This window comes from Aptenodytes patagonicus, chromosome 12, assembly GCF_965638725.1.
Source record: "Aptenodytes patagonicus chromosome 12, bAptPat1.pri.cur, whole genome shotgun sequence".
Lineage (NCBI taxonomy): Eukaryota > Metazoa > Chordata > Aves > Sphenisciformes > Spheniscidae > Aptenodytes > Aptenodytes patagonicus.
Genome location: NC_134960.1, coordinates 17,951,854 through 17,971,185, shown reverse-complemented (window position 1 = coordinate 17,971,185; position 19,332 = coordinate 17,951,854). Strand labels below are relative to the sequence as shown.

The 19,332-nt window shown below is 47.9% G+C and overlaps 1 protein-coding gene across 2 annotated transcripts; it reads right to left on the bottom strand.

The window, feature by feature from the left end:
• Nucleotides 1-198: 198 nt before the first annotated feature.
• Nucleotides 199-19,332, bottom strand: RARS1 (arginyl-tRNA synthetase 1). 2 transcript variants are annotated; one of them, XM_076350375.1, is made up of 16 exons: nt 19,276-19,323; nt 17,267-17,366; nt 13,345-13,479; nt 12,643-12,831; nt 8,756-8,867; nt 7,627-7,727; nt 7,022-7,143; nt 6,573-6,693; nt 6,130-6,259; nt 5,695-5,799; nt 4,572-4,750; nt 3,928-4,037; nt 3,110-3,215; nt 1,705-1,877; nt 722-969; nt 199-348 (listed from the first exon to the last, which is right to left on the bottom strand). In XM_076350375.1, exons 4-16 carry the CDS (start codon nt 12,793-12,795, stop codon nt 239-241), a joined length of 1,770 nt encoding a protein of 589 aa, XP_076206490.1. In that variant the 5' UTR covers nt 12,796-12,831; nt 13,345-13,479; nt 17,267-17,366; nt 19,276-19,323; the 3' UTR covers nt 199-238. The 2 variants fall into 2 exon arrangements, with proteins under 2 accessions (XP_076206490.1, XP_076206489.1); XM_076350374.1 differs by lacking the exon at nt 17,267-17,366 and having other exon boundaries at nt 19,276-19,332.

The following is a 19,332-nucleotide window of genomic DNA, read 5'->3' as shown; positions in this document are numbered from 1 at the left end:
CAGACTGAAGCAGAGCAGGTCTGGGCATGGGCCTGTGGGGTTTGGTTCCTGCACAGAGAACTGCTCTGAGTTGTGCCCATGGCCCTTCTTCCCTTACTTCCTCCTTACCTTTCATTTCTTCCTTCCTTTCTTTCCTAAGGGGGTGCTGCTCCCCTAGAGTATCTTCCCTTACTCCACCCCAACAGACACAGACACCTCCAGTTCTTTAGTCCCTTTATTGTCACCCCACAGGGAACAGCTACATCCTCTGCACAGGCTTAATCCCCAGGATGTCAAATCCTTTGGCCATGACGGTGGCAGTGGCTTCGCACAGCAGCAGCCTCCACATGTTCACCTTCACGATCTGGCCTGCAAAACACCAACGGAGGAGCTGGAGGAGCTGCTCAGAACAACTAACGCTGCCTTCCCCAGGGGAACCCCATCCGCCCACAACCTGGCCCTGGGCACACTGAGCCCCCTCCCATTCTCCCCGAGCCAGGCAGACTGACCAGCCCTCGTGTTTCCAGGTGCCTGGCTGCTCGCAACTCAACCCTCCTGCTTCACAGGCAGATGATGACACAGTCTGTGCCAGCCACCTTCAGTCCTCCCACATGGACAACACTAGTTCTGCAGCAGCAAGTAGTGCAACAACAGCCTTCCCAGCACAAGGAAACACCCCGCAGACTGTCTGTACCACAGTATGTGACACAGGACCATGCAGCACCCCTAGGCCAACACTCACCACTCTGCCTGTCCTTCTCAACGCAATAGCAGTTGTCGTAGAACTCAGTGAAGGTGGTGGCCAGCTCATAAAGGTAGTCACAGAGCGTGTGCAATAACAAGTCCTCCAGGATCTTCTGCAATATCTCAGGGAACCTCAGGATGCACTTGCCCAGTTTCCACTCCTTCTCATGGTCAAGGATGAGCACTTCCTCCCTGGCTGCCTTCCGCAGCATCTGCTCGTCAATATTGGCCAGGCGAGCAATAGCCCTGAAATGATCCAAAACACAGTCTGCTTGTGAGGGTCTCACTGCTCAACCTGCCCCAGGGCCAGCCTGCAGTTGGTCAGGTGTCTGGCCTGTCTCAGGGCTAGCACAGGCCACCCGCTGATCTCCTCACTTGCCCAGTCCTGGGTTACCAGGCCAGAAGAGAGCAATCAGCCCTGGGAACACGCGGGGAGGCGCTGTCCTCGGAGCGATCCAACAGGGCACTGCAGAGGAACAGGGAGGGACGGAGGACAGCGATCCAGCAGGGCACTGCAGAGGAATAGGGTGGGATGTGCTCTGGGCACATGCGTGGGCAAGGACAGCTGATGCTGCCAAGCAAACCAGGGCTCAAGGTGCCAGAAAAACTGTGGGGGATATGGCGACACCTGAGGTGAGCAGCTGCTGGAACACAGGCTCACCCCTCTCCAACCACCTAAAGCCTCTAATGGAATTACCAGAAACTCCTACGGTTCCCTCCCTGCTAGCTAAAAGCCCGGGATGCGTGTCGCATGGAGGAGCCCTCTTTCAGATAGCAGAGGACACCATTTCCAATGACAAACAAAATCTTGCCTATAGCACATACCAGTGTAGCTGGCTTCTCTTACCAACTACCCCTAACAGCACTGATGCAACAGTCGCCCCTTTCCCCACGATAAAGGGGCAGATATCTCCCTTTGCGATAAAGATGCAGAGAGCATCAGAGACGAACTCCAAGCGACTCCCAGCACACTCAACCTACCTGATCCGCGTGAAGGCATACAGCAAATATGCAGCTGTGTTTCCTCGGTCATCCAGCATCTTGTCAAAGGAGAATACGTAATCGTTTAGTCTGTTATGGGAGAGATCTGCATATTTAATACATCCAAAAGCGACTGACGTCTGGGCAGCTTTCAGCTCTTCTGCCGTGAGAACCTGTTGTAATTTCAAAACAGGTAACAGTCATGAGGAAGAATGCTATGTTGGCATCACAAACCGCAACACGCAGCCTCGGTCACTCAGCACAGCTCAAGAGAAAAGCCCAGGCTGCTGAGGGGATTTTACCCACGTGGTACTCAGTGAAAGGCTCACACCCACTTTTCCACCTTGAGACACCAGATAACCCCTATCCGCCCCTCACTTCTCCTGCAAGCAAATAGCACTGCAGCCCTGCCCAGGTTCAGGCTGACTCCCTCTACTCCTAAAGGCCTGCAGGATTTCTGTGCCCCGTGATGCCATACAGGTTTGACATTCCTGCTTCTTACAAACTGTGCGTACATATAACAAACGCTTGGCCCTCCTATCCTTCTAGAGCATTTGGGGCAGTCCAAACGCTCACAAACCCCCTGCCTGGTGGAACAGCGCCCTGTCAGCATGGCAAAGCACTTTGTGTCTGACTCATATGAGCCCTTGGGAGATTTTCAAGGTGGTTTTTTTCTGTGCTTCCTCGTGTTCGTGTTTAAAAACGGACCTTTCACTTTCACCCTACGCTGCACAGCACCAAGGAGCTGCACTTCCCAATTCCACTGCCTCACACGGTGCTTGGACAGAGTTTGGTCCTTCTGTTCCAGTCCATGTCCCACACTGTCCAGTTCTCTCCAGGCCATCAGAATTCAAGACAGACAGAAATCTCATTAAGCAAAGGGCTTCCAGCAAACTCAGCCACAGCCTCCGAGGGAAAGGGTGAAGCCTGATGCCAAAGCCCCCTGCAGATCCCCAACCATCCATCACCAGAAGTCACCGCTAGCCCAGCAGGCCAAGGCTGCAACTTTATATTCTGCCACCACCTCCTGCATCCTGGGGGAGTCACCGCTGTTGCCATCACATCAGTGAGACCTGATGGTACCTGCAAGGCCAGCCATGCTGCCAGGCCGAGCTCTCCTCTCCCGTCCTCAAAAAGCTCTGCAGTACCAGCCAGAGGCCAGCATGCTGCCTGCAGCTCACATTTTCTCACTGCTATGTACTCAGGGATGCTCTTCTTTCCCCATGACAGCACCTTGCCCGAACTGCTATCACAGTACACACTGATTGTGTACGCAACCCATGGCATCTCCTGGGCGGTTTGGCAGTGTCCATATTCTCAGCTCACATCCGGGATGCAGAAACTGTAAGTCTGTGAACAAATCTGGGAAGTTCTCAGGAAAGATAAGCAATTTGTCACAAACTACCTTGTCCCGTTCCTTGTCTTTCAGCTTGTCCATGGCTCGTTTCAGCCCTTCTTCCAGCAGATCTATAAGACGCACTGTATCCCCTGAACGAGTTTTGAACTTCTTCCTGAAAACACACAGCCAAAATGACCACCTGCACTCCCACAAAACATGGGAATCTCAGAGAACACCCATGGGGTGGCTGGGAGGGGCGACCAACAGTCAGAACTGTCCCAGTTCCAGACATTAGGCAGGACACAATACCAGTGCCAGACCCCTGCCCAGCCCAGCAAGTCACCTTTGCTTTTGTAACAAAGCTACAGCAAAACCACCCAGTCCGCAACAGCACGTGACCGTCAGAGCACACTGGTTTAGTCACACCTTCACAGACACAAGAAGCAACAAGAAGACACAACTCTGGAGCACAAGGGCCTGGCTTACAGACCAGGACACAGAGGTTCTTCTCCCAACATTCATTTCACCCACCATGAGGCAGGTAGACAATAATAGAAATCATGGCCTTCACCGTTGCCATCTCCCAGTATTCACATCAGCTTCCACTGCACTTCCACCAGCCACTCCCAGTGCCCCTCCCCAAATGCCAGGCAGCGGAAGCCCGGCCCAAGAGGGAACCTGACTACAGCACCAGTGACTATGTGGATCAAGGACCATGACACACAATGAAATGACACAGTTATGAGTAACAGCATGGATGCGGTGCTTTTTTTTTTTTTGGCATGCCACATACATACTTGTCAACAAATGAGCAAGTCTTCTGCATTCACTCAAACATCCTCTTCAGAGCACATACAGAGGAAAAACTACATCCAAAGACTTACTTGTCTTCTCCCAGCACCACTCCAAACGCGGCATGGGCCACTCTGGTTACTTTGGGATCATACCAGCCGATCATCTGTCCAGCTGCAAACACTGTTTGTAAATGCACCGACTGCAAGGAACAAATACCAGCAACTGGTTCTCAACCCACTCCTCCAGGTACAGTTTTCTTCCCAGCTTTATCTCCTTCACAATGCTGCTTTCACAATTAGACTTAAAATGTTTCTAGCTCCACAGAAAAATTCCACTTCAGAAAGTTCAACCTTTCAGAGTCTTCCTGTCTTACAGAAGCAGCAACCGGCAAATTCCCAGCACTGCTCAGATACAGAGCTGACAACCTTGCATTTCCTCAGGTAAGGAGAGACCCAAGTATGAGCAGTACAAATCTCATTCCAGATCTACTGAGATTTAGGCTTCACCCACCTCCAGCGGTAACTGGGTCTCTCCCTAACCAGTCAGTTCTAGGGGCTTTTCATGGAGACCGCCAGCCACCAAACTAGATTCACCATTACACTGATAAGGACAAGAGTAAATATACCACACTAAAACCCCTATGGCGTTCTACCTATGTTACTGTTGCATCTGTCATTTAACACACTTTCTGATGATCTGTACCAGCAGTGACAGCAGAGGTTGGCATACTCACCTGGCCGCTATCGACAACATAAATAAGGATATCAGCCTTCTCTTCGCACAGCCTGTGTTTAAGAGCAGCTAAGTCAGATGTGTCATATGTGTAACCTCCATCTGATTTCATGATCGTCAACGGGACAGGGAAACCTGGGACAAACATGATCTTCCGGCCATCATCGACCTGGACAAATCCTAGAAAAGCAATGGAAAACATTCTGTGTCGTACTGAATGGAGAGGTTTGTGGGCCAGAGCAGGCAGAAACACTTGCCTTCCTGGATGCTACCGGAAAGAAAAGACCATGCACTCACATTATCAAATAATTACTGGCTCAAAATATGAAAAATCCTAAATGAGAACTCCCTCGCCAACCAAGTCACATTCTGTACTGGACTTCCAGAACTCACACTTTGCACAAGGAAGCGGATCTGTACAGATCTGGCCTTACCAGAAGAGACCTAATTGGATTTTAAAACTCCTGTCATTGGCATCCAGATCCACCTTTACAGCCACAAAAACAGCATCACAAAGTATGGCATTAAAGGCAACAGAAACTCTACGGAGACGCAACGAGGACTTAGCACAAAGTCTTTAAGAGATAAGTCTAGTCAGAACACTTCATATGGTGAGATTCAACAACTGCCAAATCCAGACAGGAAACACATAAAACCAGAGACTTGTTATGCTCCATTTGGCTTCTTGCCAGTCTCAAAGTCAACACAATCCAAAAATGCCACTGTCTTCACAGAGATTTCTCAGACAAAGTTCCCATACAGGCACAACACTAAGACCAGGAAGTCTGTCATATATTGCTCCTTGACTATTTACTAAGGATACAATAAAATCCAGTTGTACCTCATGCTATTGCCTACAAATATCACAGACAAACTGCTTTTGGTGTCAGCAAGAAAGATTCAAGCTTTCTGGAATGAAACGGACAAGAATCAATTCTGCTAATGCTTCTCTGGGAGGAAACGCCACAGAAGATCCACTCAGGAAATGTGCCTGAGAAAAAGAGCAAGGGTGGGGAACATTCAACTTCAAAAACATCAGTCCTAAGCCTCGCTTAAGAGGAGTGAGGTTACCTCGCTCATCCTGACAGCTGCAGAATTTCTGATTCTGAGACCAAAAGCCTCACCTTTATCTTCAAATTCTTTCACGATGTCTTTCATCATCTCATGGTAGAACGATTCCCCTCTCTCTATGAGTGTGATGTCCAAGCAGTTGTAGATTTTCTGGAACTCTTGAGGAGGAAAACAGAACAAAATACTTCCATTAAATGCACACAGTGGGAATTAGTGGCATATGTTTACCAACGGGCACAGCAAGTGCCTAAAGGCATTTTCCATCTCTTGGTGAAGCCATCAGACTAGGACTCGGGAGACAAAAGATTTAGCTGAAAGCCTCCACAGACAGCCCAGTACTTTGGTTGTACCGGCTTTTTTCTTTAAGCTTCTCATAGCAGTGTGGCAGTGATTTTCAAAAGAAAACTAGAGGATGGACTCAGACATAAAGGTGAGGAAAGCCACACTGTTATACTGCTGAGACGTCTTTCCGAATCTGGCAAAGTCACCTTTCCGCGACACGTCACAGATCAGTTCCCACGCTTTAATGAAGTCTGGGTTTTTGCTCTGCAGCAGCACCACACATTGGTAGGCACGTTTCTTAAATTCCTCCTCTGTGTCAAACCTCCTCTTGGATTCCTACGGTAAAACACACTACATGAAAAAGCACCTCCTTCTGCCCCGAAACAAGCTCACATTCGTAACGGGCTCTCCAAGCACACTCATCTCAAAAGACAGAGAGGCAGCATGCTTACAAAGTCCTTTAATCATGCCCCATACAGACAACTCAATACCAGATACTGCAATTCATTACCCAGTGGCAGGTTACTGCAATAATCTATTAACAGTGATTCAATTCTTTGTTCCTCCAAAACTACGCTGCAATTTGTAAAGCTCCTCAATCTGCTTTTCAGATGTTGACATAAATATCACACTTATTTGCCACAAATACCTTGTAAAAAGCTTGGAGATCCCCAATGGGAGGAGAAACAGTTAAGTAATCCGGAAATTTGTCTTGGAGGTGAGCAATAAGCATTCCAAACTGGGTGCCCCAATCTCCTAAATGGTTTAACCTTGAAGCAATTGAAGAGCACAATAATAATGATTTCTCAAACATATGCTTTAAAATACATGCATTTTAAAAGTATATGTTCTAAAAGAAGAAACACACATAATATCAGAATTCAAAAACAGGCAAGTCCCCCTAATTTCACTGCAATGAAGCTGCTGCCCATCTTGATTCCTAACCTTGCTACACTTGCTCAGCTTAGTATCTTACTACACGTAAAGGATTATTTGTTATGTGCTTATAAAAAAAGACCAATACAGACCAAAGCGTAGAGATAGGTATTGCATAAATCTAGTCAAACAAGTCCACCCCACCCAAAAGTCGACTCTCACCTCAAAACATCATAACCTGCAAATTCGAACAGTCGGCACATACTTTCTCCAATGATGGTAGACCGCAGGTGGCCAACATGCATCTCCTTTGCAATGTTAGGGGATGAAAAATCCACCACCACCTTAGAGACAGCACCAAAGGAAAAAAATGAATGAAAGGCAGCAGTCGTTACCACACCCCATGTGTTTAATCTGGGGTTTGGGGGGGGGGGAGCAGGGTGGAACAAGGCTCGCCTCCACTGACCCTCACCCCCTCTTTGCTGCCAACAGCACACAGCAACAGAGAAGGCCCAGCGGGGGACACCAGAGCAGGCTTCCAGCCTGGGGCTCTGCTGCACCCGCCCAGCAGAGGGTCAGGGATCGCTCCCAGACTGACCTTGGCGCAACACGCCGTCCCCGGGGAGCCCTGTTCCTCACCCACCAGGTACATGCAGCCTATCCCATGGCCCCCAGTCCCTAAGTCACATCCCATTTACTCCGCTGTAACAACCAGCTGACATGGACATCTGCTCAACAAATCACTTCGGGGCGAATTTCAAAGCTACCTGCAGTCCAGCGCATTTCATCTATATGGGAGCAGGATGCCTGTGCGCTTACTGCCATACCTTTTTCCTTTTGCCAACAGCTGGTGGTTGAACTCCATTCATCAATAAACTGCTCAGCTGCTTCGATACAAAATCCTTTCTCAAGTGGACATTGATAAAACCTTTAGAGGAGAAAACCAGCAATGAGTGCTGGGGCTGCAGAAGTGCCTCAAACCACTTTTTGTCTCCTTCCCCCTTGGATTTCTGTTTCCTCGCATCAAGGACAAGAGCATGTGAAGTTATCTTGACAAAACAAATAATTTTTTCAGCAACAGGACAACAAAGCTGCCACTAGAAGACAATTTCTGTTCCCAGATTACAAAAGTCTGTTTCCCACCACTATAACCCTTACTGTAGGAGTTACATTCTGCAAGCTAGTCCACTGACATAACTCCTTTTTGCCCACTGTCACTCAAAGGTGAATTTATAAAAACTTTTTTTAATGAGAAAATAAATAATCTTGCCAGGGTTTGCAGAATGCAAAACCAAATCCTGCTTGGTCTCCTTTTTTTAAATGAATATGCTAAAACATAGTTATACCTGGGATAATCCATGCTTGTGGAAATATACTGTTTTACTTCTGCTTTGCAGAGCTAATGAACGAGCTTCTGCCCAAGCACTCGAAGGGCTGTGCCATGTGGTTTTTGTGTTTATGCTGAAGCCTGAAGAAATATGAGCCCTTGTATTTCTTCCTGGGTCACAGGGACAAAACAGATGCAGCAACTAATAACCTCCTTGCTAGTCCAGCATCTCAGCGCTGAGAGGACAAGGTCTCCTTACCATGCAAACAACAGCAACAAGGGCATATTGATTTTTGCTGTCATTTCATGACTGTGGCCTGATAGCCAGCACCAGTATTCGAAGGGGGAAAGCTGGTCCCTTGAGCTAATTAAAGGACTCGGGGGGGGGGGGGGGGGGGGGGGGGGGGGGGGGGATTGCACTTGCCAGTTCTAACAGAGGTAGATTTTCTCCTGCTGCTCAAGTCTGAGGCTACAAAGCTCACCAAGACAGAAGCAGCTAATTCACCCCGTAACTGCAGTTTTAAATCACAAAACAGTTGAACTCAACTCAGCTTCCCCGATCACCATCCAGTATAAAATTGCCCTATCAGCTTTAAAACATACAAGCGTGTAACATGAAACTATCTTACCAGGACCGGCAATTTCAACCTTCTCAATGCATTCGTTGGCAGGAATATTTTTTGATATTTTCTCAGCAATTTCTCTTGGGCTAACCTTCTGTTCCTTGGTTTTGAGCAGTATCTGACACACAACAAGAAGATCAAGTAAAATTCAATCCTCCAAAACATTCTACAGAGTGAAACAGAAAGCATAGATACTGCGGCACTGAAAGATCCTCATGATCCTTTAGCTTCATAATGCAGACACACACACAAAGAATAACATCTCTAGCAAACTTTACAGATTAGATCAGCTCTTTCTACATAGCAGAACTCTAATTAGACCCAACACGTTCACTCCTTTCTGCTAAGGGCAATTAAAGGGTAGTCCTTATGTCAGAAGAAAGGCCATTTTTCAAAACCTGTTAAGTGGTTTGGCAAATCTATATTTCTCTAAGCTAGTAAAACGTACAAACTCTTTAAAAATCAACATAGCTGGCACAGTCCTTCACATTGCTTCAAAATCCTGTTCATCAGTCTCACGGGTATCTTCAGCTCCGCCAGCATTCATATTTGAAGTTTTGAACTGTGCCTACAGTATATGCTGAGTGTGGTTTCAGAGCAAGTCGGGTGATTTATGATTAAAAGCAACCAAAGCAAAATGCCTCCAGTCCTACCTTAGACTCAATAAATAAGTAAATGAATAAATAAATAAAATCCAACAACCCAAGCAACCAAAGATAATCCTAACACTGCCCAATTTTCTTCAACGAGCATCAGAAAAACTGTTGGTAAAGTAGCTCTCCTTTTCCCTCCAGACATAAATGGCCCACTGTGAGGAGCTCCAATAACACGATGCAAGTTCACATACAATGGTAGAATCAGAATGGTTTGGGTTGGAAGGGACCTTCAAAGATCATCTAGTCCACAATTTCTCTGCCCTTTCCCAAGGCATCTTCTCGCATGGCTTTTTGCAAATCTTAGAAAACACCCTTTAGGAGGACTCTGTGAGCTAGTCCCTTGCAAAACACTACATTCACACTGTATAGAATTACCACAACTATTTGTTTTTGAGCACATGATTTTCTATTCTTACTGTGATGTGTTTGAAAATAACCTATCACCTCACTCCCATCAAGGCCGCAAAGAGAACGCACCTCTCTCAATTCAGAATTTACACTCACTACCGCTTGTATTTGCTAACTTGCAGTCTGCTGCAAAATGTGACTTCTACTTAAGTTTCAGCTTCCTGTTTAACCTGTCATACAGTTAATAATAACAGAATCCTTACAAGATGGTAAAGGCTTAGAATGCGCAAGAAAAGAAAACCTCTGTAGCCTTTAATGCTACTCAAAGTGCAAACTACAGGAAAAATAAATGCAAAACCAGATTACGGGCATGTTATACCAGATTACATCTATCTGAACCATTCCAGAAGCAGTGACAGTACTCCTATTACTCTAAGGAGCAAGCAGAGCTCCTGGCTCAAACCCCAGGCATTAATATGCTAACGAGCTCCCAGGAAAACAATATGCATTTGTGAGGGCTGTTTCCACATCGGCGCATTGCAGGGAGAGGTTGCTGCCTGGCACGTACTAGGGCTGCCCGCGAGTCAGGGCACTTCCTGCTCCTCTGGCGGTCGCGGTGACCGGTGTTCCAGCTCTGCGCAGGGGACACCCTGGGGGAGCAAGGCTCTACGGGCAGACGTGCACCACAGTCAAGTCCCTAAACTCAGGCCGACGGAAAGTACATAACCTGCTGCTCTCGGAGGGAAATGACTGCACTGCATCCCCTGGCTCTGCTGTGCTGATACACTCTCGAGCGTGTGCTGCATGTGCCAAGCTCAGGCCCAGCTTACATGGCGTGCCTTTCCAGGGAACAAACTCTATAGCCAAGCCCAGTACTAGGAACCCTTATTCACCAGTACAGCTGACAATCTGGAACCTGAAACCCTGGCTTGAAGGGGACTGTTCAGACACTGAGTTATGTGAACAACGTCAACACTGAGAAACCAGGACTGCTCGAGAATCCCAACCGCAATTTAATTGGGGTAAAGCAGTGGTCAAAAAAATGGGAAAGCTCTGAAAGCCCGTGTCAGTGCAGTCACCCAGGGTGCTCCTCTGGCTGGAGCCCAGTCACAATACGCTAACGAGACAAAGGGAAGACGACACGTATTTGTGAGGGCTGTTTCCGCCTTGGCACTTCAGACCAAGAGCCTGCTGGCTGGCACGTATCGATGCTGCCCGGGAGTCAAACTCATTGTGGCAGGACAACAGACAGTGGCTGCAGATGACAACCTGGGAGACTAGAATTCCATGTGTGTCAGTACAAGTTCGATGTCAAGATTACTAGTCTAATAGATTAATAAAGGTGAATTGACAACAGAACACTTAAAAAACAGTTGCTTCTGTTGAGATTGCAAAATAAAAGATCTGTAATTACAAAGAGTCTATCTATTTACTCAAAGGCATCAATGCATTGAAAGTTTGGGCACTGTAGCACCTAAGCTAGAATGCACTACCTTCTTTCTCCCTCACCTCCTGGTTTTACTTCAGCACAGTCCCAGCCCACTGAGCAAGTCCTGAAGTGCCTCTTATTCTGTTTGGGTCATCTTTGGCCAAATATCTTCCAGAAAGCAGCAATGCCATAATTTTCAAAGTAACTATTGATACCAGCCAGGTTAAAAAATCCCCACTCCTTCCTTTCCACACGCTTAACAGGTGTTCTGTAAACTGGAACCATTCTTACAGTTGCCTGAAAACCTCAAAGATCAGAACAGCATAACAAAAACATCATGTTTCCTGCCTTTTGCTCAGTTAAAAGAAAATATAGATGCCACCAACCATGGACGTGGGGATGCTCACACAGCCTCCCCTCAGCAAATGCCTGGATAACAACAGCCAGTAAGTTAGGAACACGAGCACAAAAAGTGTGTGGAACAGCGCACTCAAATCTGTCTGAAAGAGCATTTGTCACAAAACTGTAAATGCTTAAAGGAACACAACAGCAATCAGCCAAATTCAGCTGTAACCAGGGAATTAACCAGAAACTTTTGAAACAAAGGAGTCAGCTAGAGCAGTATGAAGGACGGTGCCTGAGCAGTAGTCTACACCTGGTTGGACACTGTGAGAAGGTGCTTCACGCGCACCACAGCCTCTGCGCAGGCCCGACAATGACCCGCACCACCAGGTGCCGCGAGTGGCCCGCGCCAGACCTCACGGAGGGCAGCTCAGGATGCAGGACGCAGGGACCCGCGCCCCACTCGGGCGCACGGGGGAGTGCCTGGGCCCCTTCTCACTGCCGTGTGCATTAGCGGGCGGTAGGAAGCTGCAGCACCCACACCAACAGGAGGTGTGTGCAACGAGGGGAACCCACACTCCTAGAGATGGGGTGCGTGTTTGTAACCCACCTGCCCTGTGAGAAGGGGGTGTGTGCACATAACTCTGTGCAAACGTGTGTGGGGACATCATGCTTTCTTGGCGTTAGAGAAGAGCATTTAGAGATTTGTAGGTGTTTATCAACATTTCGTAACTGTCCAGAACTGTGATTTATTGTTTTGCTGGTATTAGTTCCAAACATATAGCTCACTAATTGGTAGTTAATTGCACATCATTAGTAAATCAATGCAGCACTTAAATCCTGATTTGATTTAGATCCCATGAACTGAGCAGTTTTTCTGTGTGACACACATGTAACTCTCTCATCCCAATCATCTAAACAGGTTTAAAGGTCTACTCTGTGAAGGCCAATGCTTCCCCTAAAATGCCATTAGATACTCACTGAATTCTCAGCCCAGAGGCCTGCAACAAGCCTGAAACAGGTCCAATATTGCAACTCTCACTCTGCTGTCTATCACTTAGCTTCCAACAGACGACATCACCATTTTTTCCTTTCTTTGTAAGATCATTCAGCTTTACCTGCGTTATGCCCATGGCGCTGTTACACTGGTAATCCCCAAATTTGGGCTGCTGACTTGGCGTCACTACTAGTGGAGGGTTTTCTAAATCTGGGTAGGCAGCCTGAATAGCCGCTCCAAAGATTTCCTGAAGACAGCTGTTGATATTAATCATGCTTTTTGCTGTTTTACTTCTTTCCTCTTGAAGGCTCTGAAAAAACAAAATCCAGAAGGCTAAATTCACAGCACCTGAGGAGCCGTTACATCCCCCTTTTTTCCTTGGCTGCCTGGCAAAGCATGGCTGACAGATTTGGCTGACACCTCTAGGCAGAGGAGCAACATATACAACATAAAAATGATGTGATTCAAGAGCTGCTTCCCCCTTTGAAGCTCCCAGCACAAACACTTCCCCCGAATGCAGGGCTGCATTACTTCTCACGCCTTTTGTCAGTGATCCTGGTAGAGACCTCAGCTGGGCTGCCCGTTACATGACTAGCCAAGACCTGATGGTGTGGGCTTATTAACCTACTGCCATTTTTCATAAAGTAGGTTTCTGTTTAAGGAACCAAGAAATATCCGATGTGTCACCAACAATTAAGGCGTCAGAATGCAGAGTGAGCACGCTGTCACACATCACTAGCTGTAACAAACTGACATCATTTATTTAGCTTGTCTTAATGAGAACAAAAACACATACTACAGCATTAATTCTTTACTCCCTTACCTTTTGAAGGAAATTTAACCGATACTTAAGTTTTGCGTTTTCGTCTCGCAACCCTTCCAAACTCGGGGAGACTCCCAAGCATCCAGAGTTCTTCAGACGCTCAATTTCTGCAGTTAGCAACTTGATCTCGTTTTCCTGAAAAGCAAATTAAATGGTCACACCATAGTTTTTGGAGTGGGGGAGACAGAAGGTGAGGAGCTGCAAGATCTCAGATACAGTGCTAGTTTTGCCTCATAAAGGTAACAGCAATGACAGGTAAGTTGAATAATTCCAAACAATTAATGTTTAAAGGTGGTTTCTATTTGTGTCAAAAACAGGGATTCTGAAACATTCTTAAAAAAAGTCAGTAAGATAATAATCTCACTAATATCAAGACAGAAGTGCAAGAAAGACAACAGGTCATGCTAATAAAACATATTCCCAAAATAAGCTCTTTCTCCAGCTTTTTAAATCTAATAAAGATGTAAAATGTTTTGACTCAACATTCCCTAAAGCCTCCTTCAACCTGTTTCACCACCTCGTAGGCCACAGTTTCTCTTCCAGAGGATGAAACCACAATCACTCACACAACCCCAGCAAGCTCTAACGCCAACTGGAGACGGGAATGCCACGAAGTACAGCGTGCTGCTTCACAGGGGAATGAATTCATAGGGCCATTTCTGCAGCGTGCACTCACTTCCACCTCACCACACAACCTTTCCTTCCCTACCTCCAGCGTGGCTTCTTCCTTAAAACTGACATAAGGTATTCAGGAACCATCAGGAATTTCAGGTGGACCTCTATGCTCCAAATAAACAAAATTCCCCACGCTTCCCTGTGCCCCTCCAGACTTCACAGCCCAGGACACAGGCAAATGCTTCAACAGGCAGTCTTAGCCCAATGGTTGGAAGCTGCTGCAAGGAGCAGTAATTGTCCTCACCCCATCGCCTAAAGAAACCAAATATCTGAAACTTCATCTCTGTTGTCCATCTCTTGTCTTCCCCCATAATGGGCTTTGTGCCCATCAGCCACAAACCTGGCTCACAAACAGAAGTCTGGAGGCTATTGAAAATTTAAGCGACTCAATGCCACTAGGGAGGGAGAGGCAGCTAGAAGCAGCAGTGAGCACTCCCCACCCTGGCTCACGAGCCCCTCACCTGACCCCTTCAGGCTCTCCTCTACCAGAACTCCCACAGCAGGAGGCAGCTCAGGCTATTACTGTAGTCAAATAGGCCACCAAACCTTATCAAAAAGGGCTCATTTACTTTGTTGCTCTGGAAACAATCAGAATATTTAATTGAAGAAAAAAATTGGGCCATCAGATCTCCTGGTCTTGTATGTCCACCTGAACAACAGCTCCCACAAATACCACTGTAAGTAACTGCAGATGCTCAAAAAAACCTAAGCTGAGCCAAAACAATCTAAGATTGGGCTGTTTGCGGAGCAAGCTCAAAATGAGTACTTTGGAGGTCATTCTTCATTTGCGCTTCAGCTTCCAGCACACTTTACAGCCTCAAGGTCTCCTCTGCTACAGGAGAACAGGATGCTCCCTGCAGGTTCAGATGCGAAGGAACAGGACTTTTAGAAAAAAAGAACACCTTTATCAAAACCTCTGGTTTGGCATTTAGCCAACCAAAATCACTGAACAGCACAGCTGTATCTCAAAAATAACTCACTTCAAATAGTCCATCGCAGCTTTTCCTTTTGCAGCCTATTCTTTTTTTAACGCAAGGCAGACCCCCCAAAAACCAGACTGTTTTTCTCTCACATACATATACCTACCTCCCCCCATATAACCAACAGAAAATATATTTCTTTTCGACTTTTCTTACTGGCCCGACCTGGTAGCGTTTCATATAACTTACAGACCAATCTGAAAAATTTTCAGACTGAACTTCAAGTTTAAAATAGCACAAGACAGATTTCACTGCATTGTTTTACAGTTGTTTCACTGTAAGTTTAAGTAAGCATTATTGCTACAAATTGACTTAAAGGAACATCACAGCAGTGACATGCATAACTCATCCCCCTCCACCCTAGAATGTGCTTTAAGAAAAGCACAAAGATATGTTCTACTCCTAATATCACATTATCTGTAAATTCTGTGTCCACCCAGTATTACCTTCTCTCTAGCAAAGTCACCAGCTTCAGGACAGGTTAGCAAGTCAGACCCTTAGGAGAGTTTTGCAGTGAGGACAAACATTGTCCAGATCCAGAAATTTGCATTCTGCTTTTGAAATTAAAATCACTACATATCCAAGCCAACAAGCAGCTCACATTTATTCCTCCTGCATTAAAAGATTCCCCAAAAGCTCTAGCCACCGAGATATTTCAGTACCATTGGCAAACTTTTCAGAACAGGAATTAGATTTGGATTTTCCTCCATAATCACAGATGCCTCTGGCCACCCAAGTTACGACTCGCAGGAGGCGAGATGACCAGTATATTACTGGACCGTCTTTCCATATTGTTAGACTACAAAGAGGATGAGGAAAGAGGTTTATCCATGTGCACGGCCAGAACCCAGAACAAGGGTTCTTGGGAATCACCGACCCCTGGGGCAGACAGCTGGCCCAAACAGCTTTTCCCACACAAATACAGGGTGACGACAAGCATCCTAACCACTTGGATTTGGCCAGGAGGTTAAAAACTCTAAAAGAATGCCACGGTTCAGTAAGTCTTTTCTAATTCTTTCCCATGACTGCATCAAAACAGTAAATTCACAGCACAGACACCTGCAGATAGGAGGCATTCAGGCTGGCCCCATTTCATATTTGACCAAGCCCAACGTGTCAGCCCAGACTGGCACATTTTCCTACCGTGTTTTGTGCTCCTCTTCTGCAGAAAGTTTCAGTAGCAGTCTTTATGTTACTTGAGCGTGAACTGAAAGCAAAAGGTTTCACCACGGTGGTCTAGCTGCCTATCCCAATATTGCTGCTGCCATTTGACGGTTACCCTCAGAGGTCTTTTCCAACCTTAATGATTCTATGATTTAAGTCTCCCTTTTTGTGCTCATCAACAGCTAATACAGATGATGAAATTTAACTTTTCATTCAAAACCACCCAGCAGAATAGCCTGAACTCAGCAATGATTACACCGGGTTCCAGAATCAATGGGGTTAAGATCACAACAGCCGGGCTGGGACAGCCGCACGGCTGAGTACAGGTAACGGCTCCAAAACCGGAGACAACAGCACCCCGGTTCATGGGCCAGTCAGGAGGGGGACGCCACTCACGACCCTCCTCTCTCTGGTGACCAGCGATAGGACACGAGGCAATGGAACGAAGCTGTGTCAGGGCAAGTTCAGATTGGACGTTAGGAAAAGGTTCTTCACTGAGAGGGTGGTCGGTCACTGGAACAGGCTCCCCAGGGAAGTGGTCACGGCACCAAGCCTGTCAGAGTTCAAGGAGCGTCTGGACAATGCTCTTAGTCATATGGTTTAGTTTTAGGTAGTCCTGTGAGGAGCAGGGAGTTGGACTCGATGATCCTTACGGGTCCCTGCCAACTGGAGATATTCTATGATTCTGTGACTCCCACACCCAAAACCATGTTGCCAGGCTTGCCTGGAAAAAGCTCTTTAGACGTTCACGTTATAAACGCCCCTTATCACAGCAACCTGTGATAAACCCAATTCTCTAGCAAATCACCTATGAATGCTAGATGTTATTAAAGAGATATTATAAATTCTACATTTATATGGTTACCCTCAGAGTAAACTACATTAAACTACTGCATTAAACTACAGATACCCCTCGTAACTCCTCTCTCACAGTACCATCCAAGTGAGGAAAGGAGGCAATGCCAGTACACCCCTGATCTACAAAATGTGTAACTGAGAAAAGGAAGGAAAAAGCTACTGTTCAGGACATAAAGATTCACCCCCTGGATTATTCTACCTGCACAGCCCTGGACACATCACAACTTGTCAGTAAAGGGTCATACCTGATGACCACCTCATGAGAAGCTGCGGGAATTACATGAGGCCATGCTGACATCTCCAAGGGCTCTTTGGTCAGCTGAGTACTAGAAATCTTCCCCTCACCTGTGAATACAAAAAAACTATAGCTTTTTCAATAGGACCAAAATCATCCTTACATTTTTCCCTTAGCATGTAAGAATGTCTTCCAAAGACCCCAACGAACTAACATGAAACTTGCACAAGCTTCTGTCTCTGGGCTTTAATGCGATAGAGCTTTTCTCCATCACATTTAAACAAACAAAAAAAAGAAAATGGCCTGAGAAAGCATGGCAAAGGGGTCACAGCACCTCTATTCCTTCCCCTCCTTCTTGCCTCCTGCACGGTTTTATCTCTGCTACTACTCCGCCAAGCCTTTGCTGAGCCAGCTCAGTGGAGTAACTAGGCACACACTCTTTGCTCTTTGTTGTTTTCCTGAAGAGCTAATGATTCCTGCCAGCCGGTTCACAAAGGGCTCCAGGGCACGCTGGAGCTGGCACCAGGGAGCAAGGTGACAGGTAGATTCAGGCTTAGTAATTCCACATGGAATTCATGGATTCAGCCTCCTGGACTTAAAGAGCTGAACACTGACCCTCTTGCTTCGCTTCAGAGTGACTGAAATTTGTTTATGGACTAAAGACCAGGTAGCAGTGACGGCAAAAGGAGAACCACCCTGCCAGAATACCTGAGATGCCCTTCCTCTCCTAGCAGCTACAAAGGAGAAACGCAAAAACAAAGGCAAAAGGGAGCTGCAGACATTCAACAGCCAGATTTATTATCTCAGTATTTTATGACAGTGTTTATTGTATGTTTGAATTGTGAGTAGAAAACATACTGAAAAGTTGCTTAAGAACACATGTGTACGGTAGGCAAAGAACCACAAGCCAAATGTCCCGAATCTCTCGGTGACATGCTCTTGGGGCAATGTATGAGAAGTTAACCTGCAGGATTCAAAGTTTTCCTGCAGCTGCCACTGTTCTCTACTGCCAGCATCAGTCACTGCCTAGCACAACCCGACAGCCGGATTATTCTTTTGACTCAGTGAAAAGGGAAAGGGTTGTGACCATCTTTTTTCCCAACCCTAAGCACTTTATGGCCGCAATAATCCCGTTCGAGAAAGCCAGGACTGCCATTAGCATTCCTGCTCTCCAACAGGTCCCCTGAAAGCGCTTCCCTGGCTGCTCTGGGCTCCCGGGACCCACCGGACCCGGTGCTGCCCCTCCCGAGGGGAGGACACCCTTCTGCCCACGGCCCCGCCGGGCAGCAGGGCGATTCCGGCAAGGCCACCACAGCGAGCAGCCAGCTCAAGTAACGGCACAAAGGACTCGGGCGGTAACACACAAAACCGGGTTTGACGTCTTCCCGTTGCCTTGTTTTTGGAAGTGTTTTGCAGAACTTCACCCTGAACCCTCCCCCTCGCTGAAAGTGCCGGGAGCGGAACCGCCCCCCCGACCCCATGACACGGGGGCTCGGGAACGAGAGGGCTTCTGCTCTGCGCTTTGTCTCAAGAGAAATGAAAGCAGCTGAGGAACCTGCTTCAGCCCCTGCCTGCTCTCCCCCTTTCCGCCCGAGACCAGCCCTCCGCCCCCCCGGCACCCCCCGAGCGCACGGCGGGCCCCTCGCCGCTGCCCGGAGACCCGCCTCGGGCTCCAGGTACTGCCGAGGTTTCTCGGCAGAGCCGTTAGCTGGGGAGCCCCGCCCTCCCCCCGCAGGACGGGCTCGCCCGCCGCCTGCGGCCCCCGGCAAGCCCCGGGGACCTTCAACGCCTTCCCCGGCGGAGGCCTCCGGGACGTGCCGCCAGGCCCCGCTCTGTCCGCGGGCGGCGCGGCCCGCCCGGCGCCCGTCCCGCCAAGGAGAGCCGCCCGGGCCGGCGGGGCAGGGCCCGACCCCGGGGTGGCCCCGGCCGCGCCGCGCTCCCCCGGCCCGCCCGGCCCCGGCCCCGGCCCCGGCCCCGGCCCCGGCCCCGGCCCCGGCCCCGGCCCGGCCCGGCCCGCACCTGCCGCGCCAGCCTTGCTGCCGACTGCGCCACGCGCGCCTCCATCCTCGAGCGGCC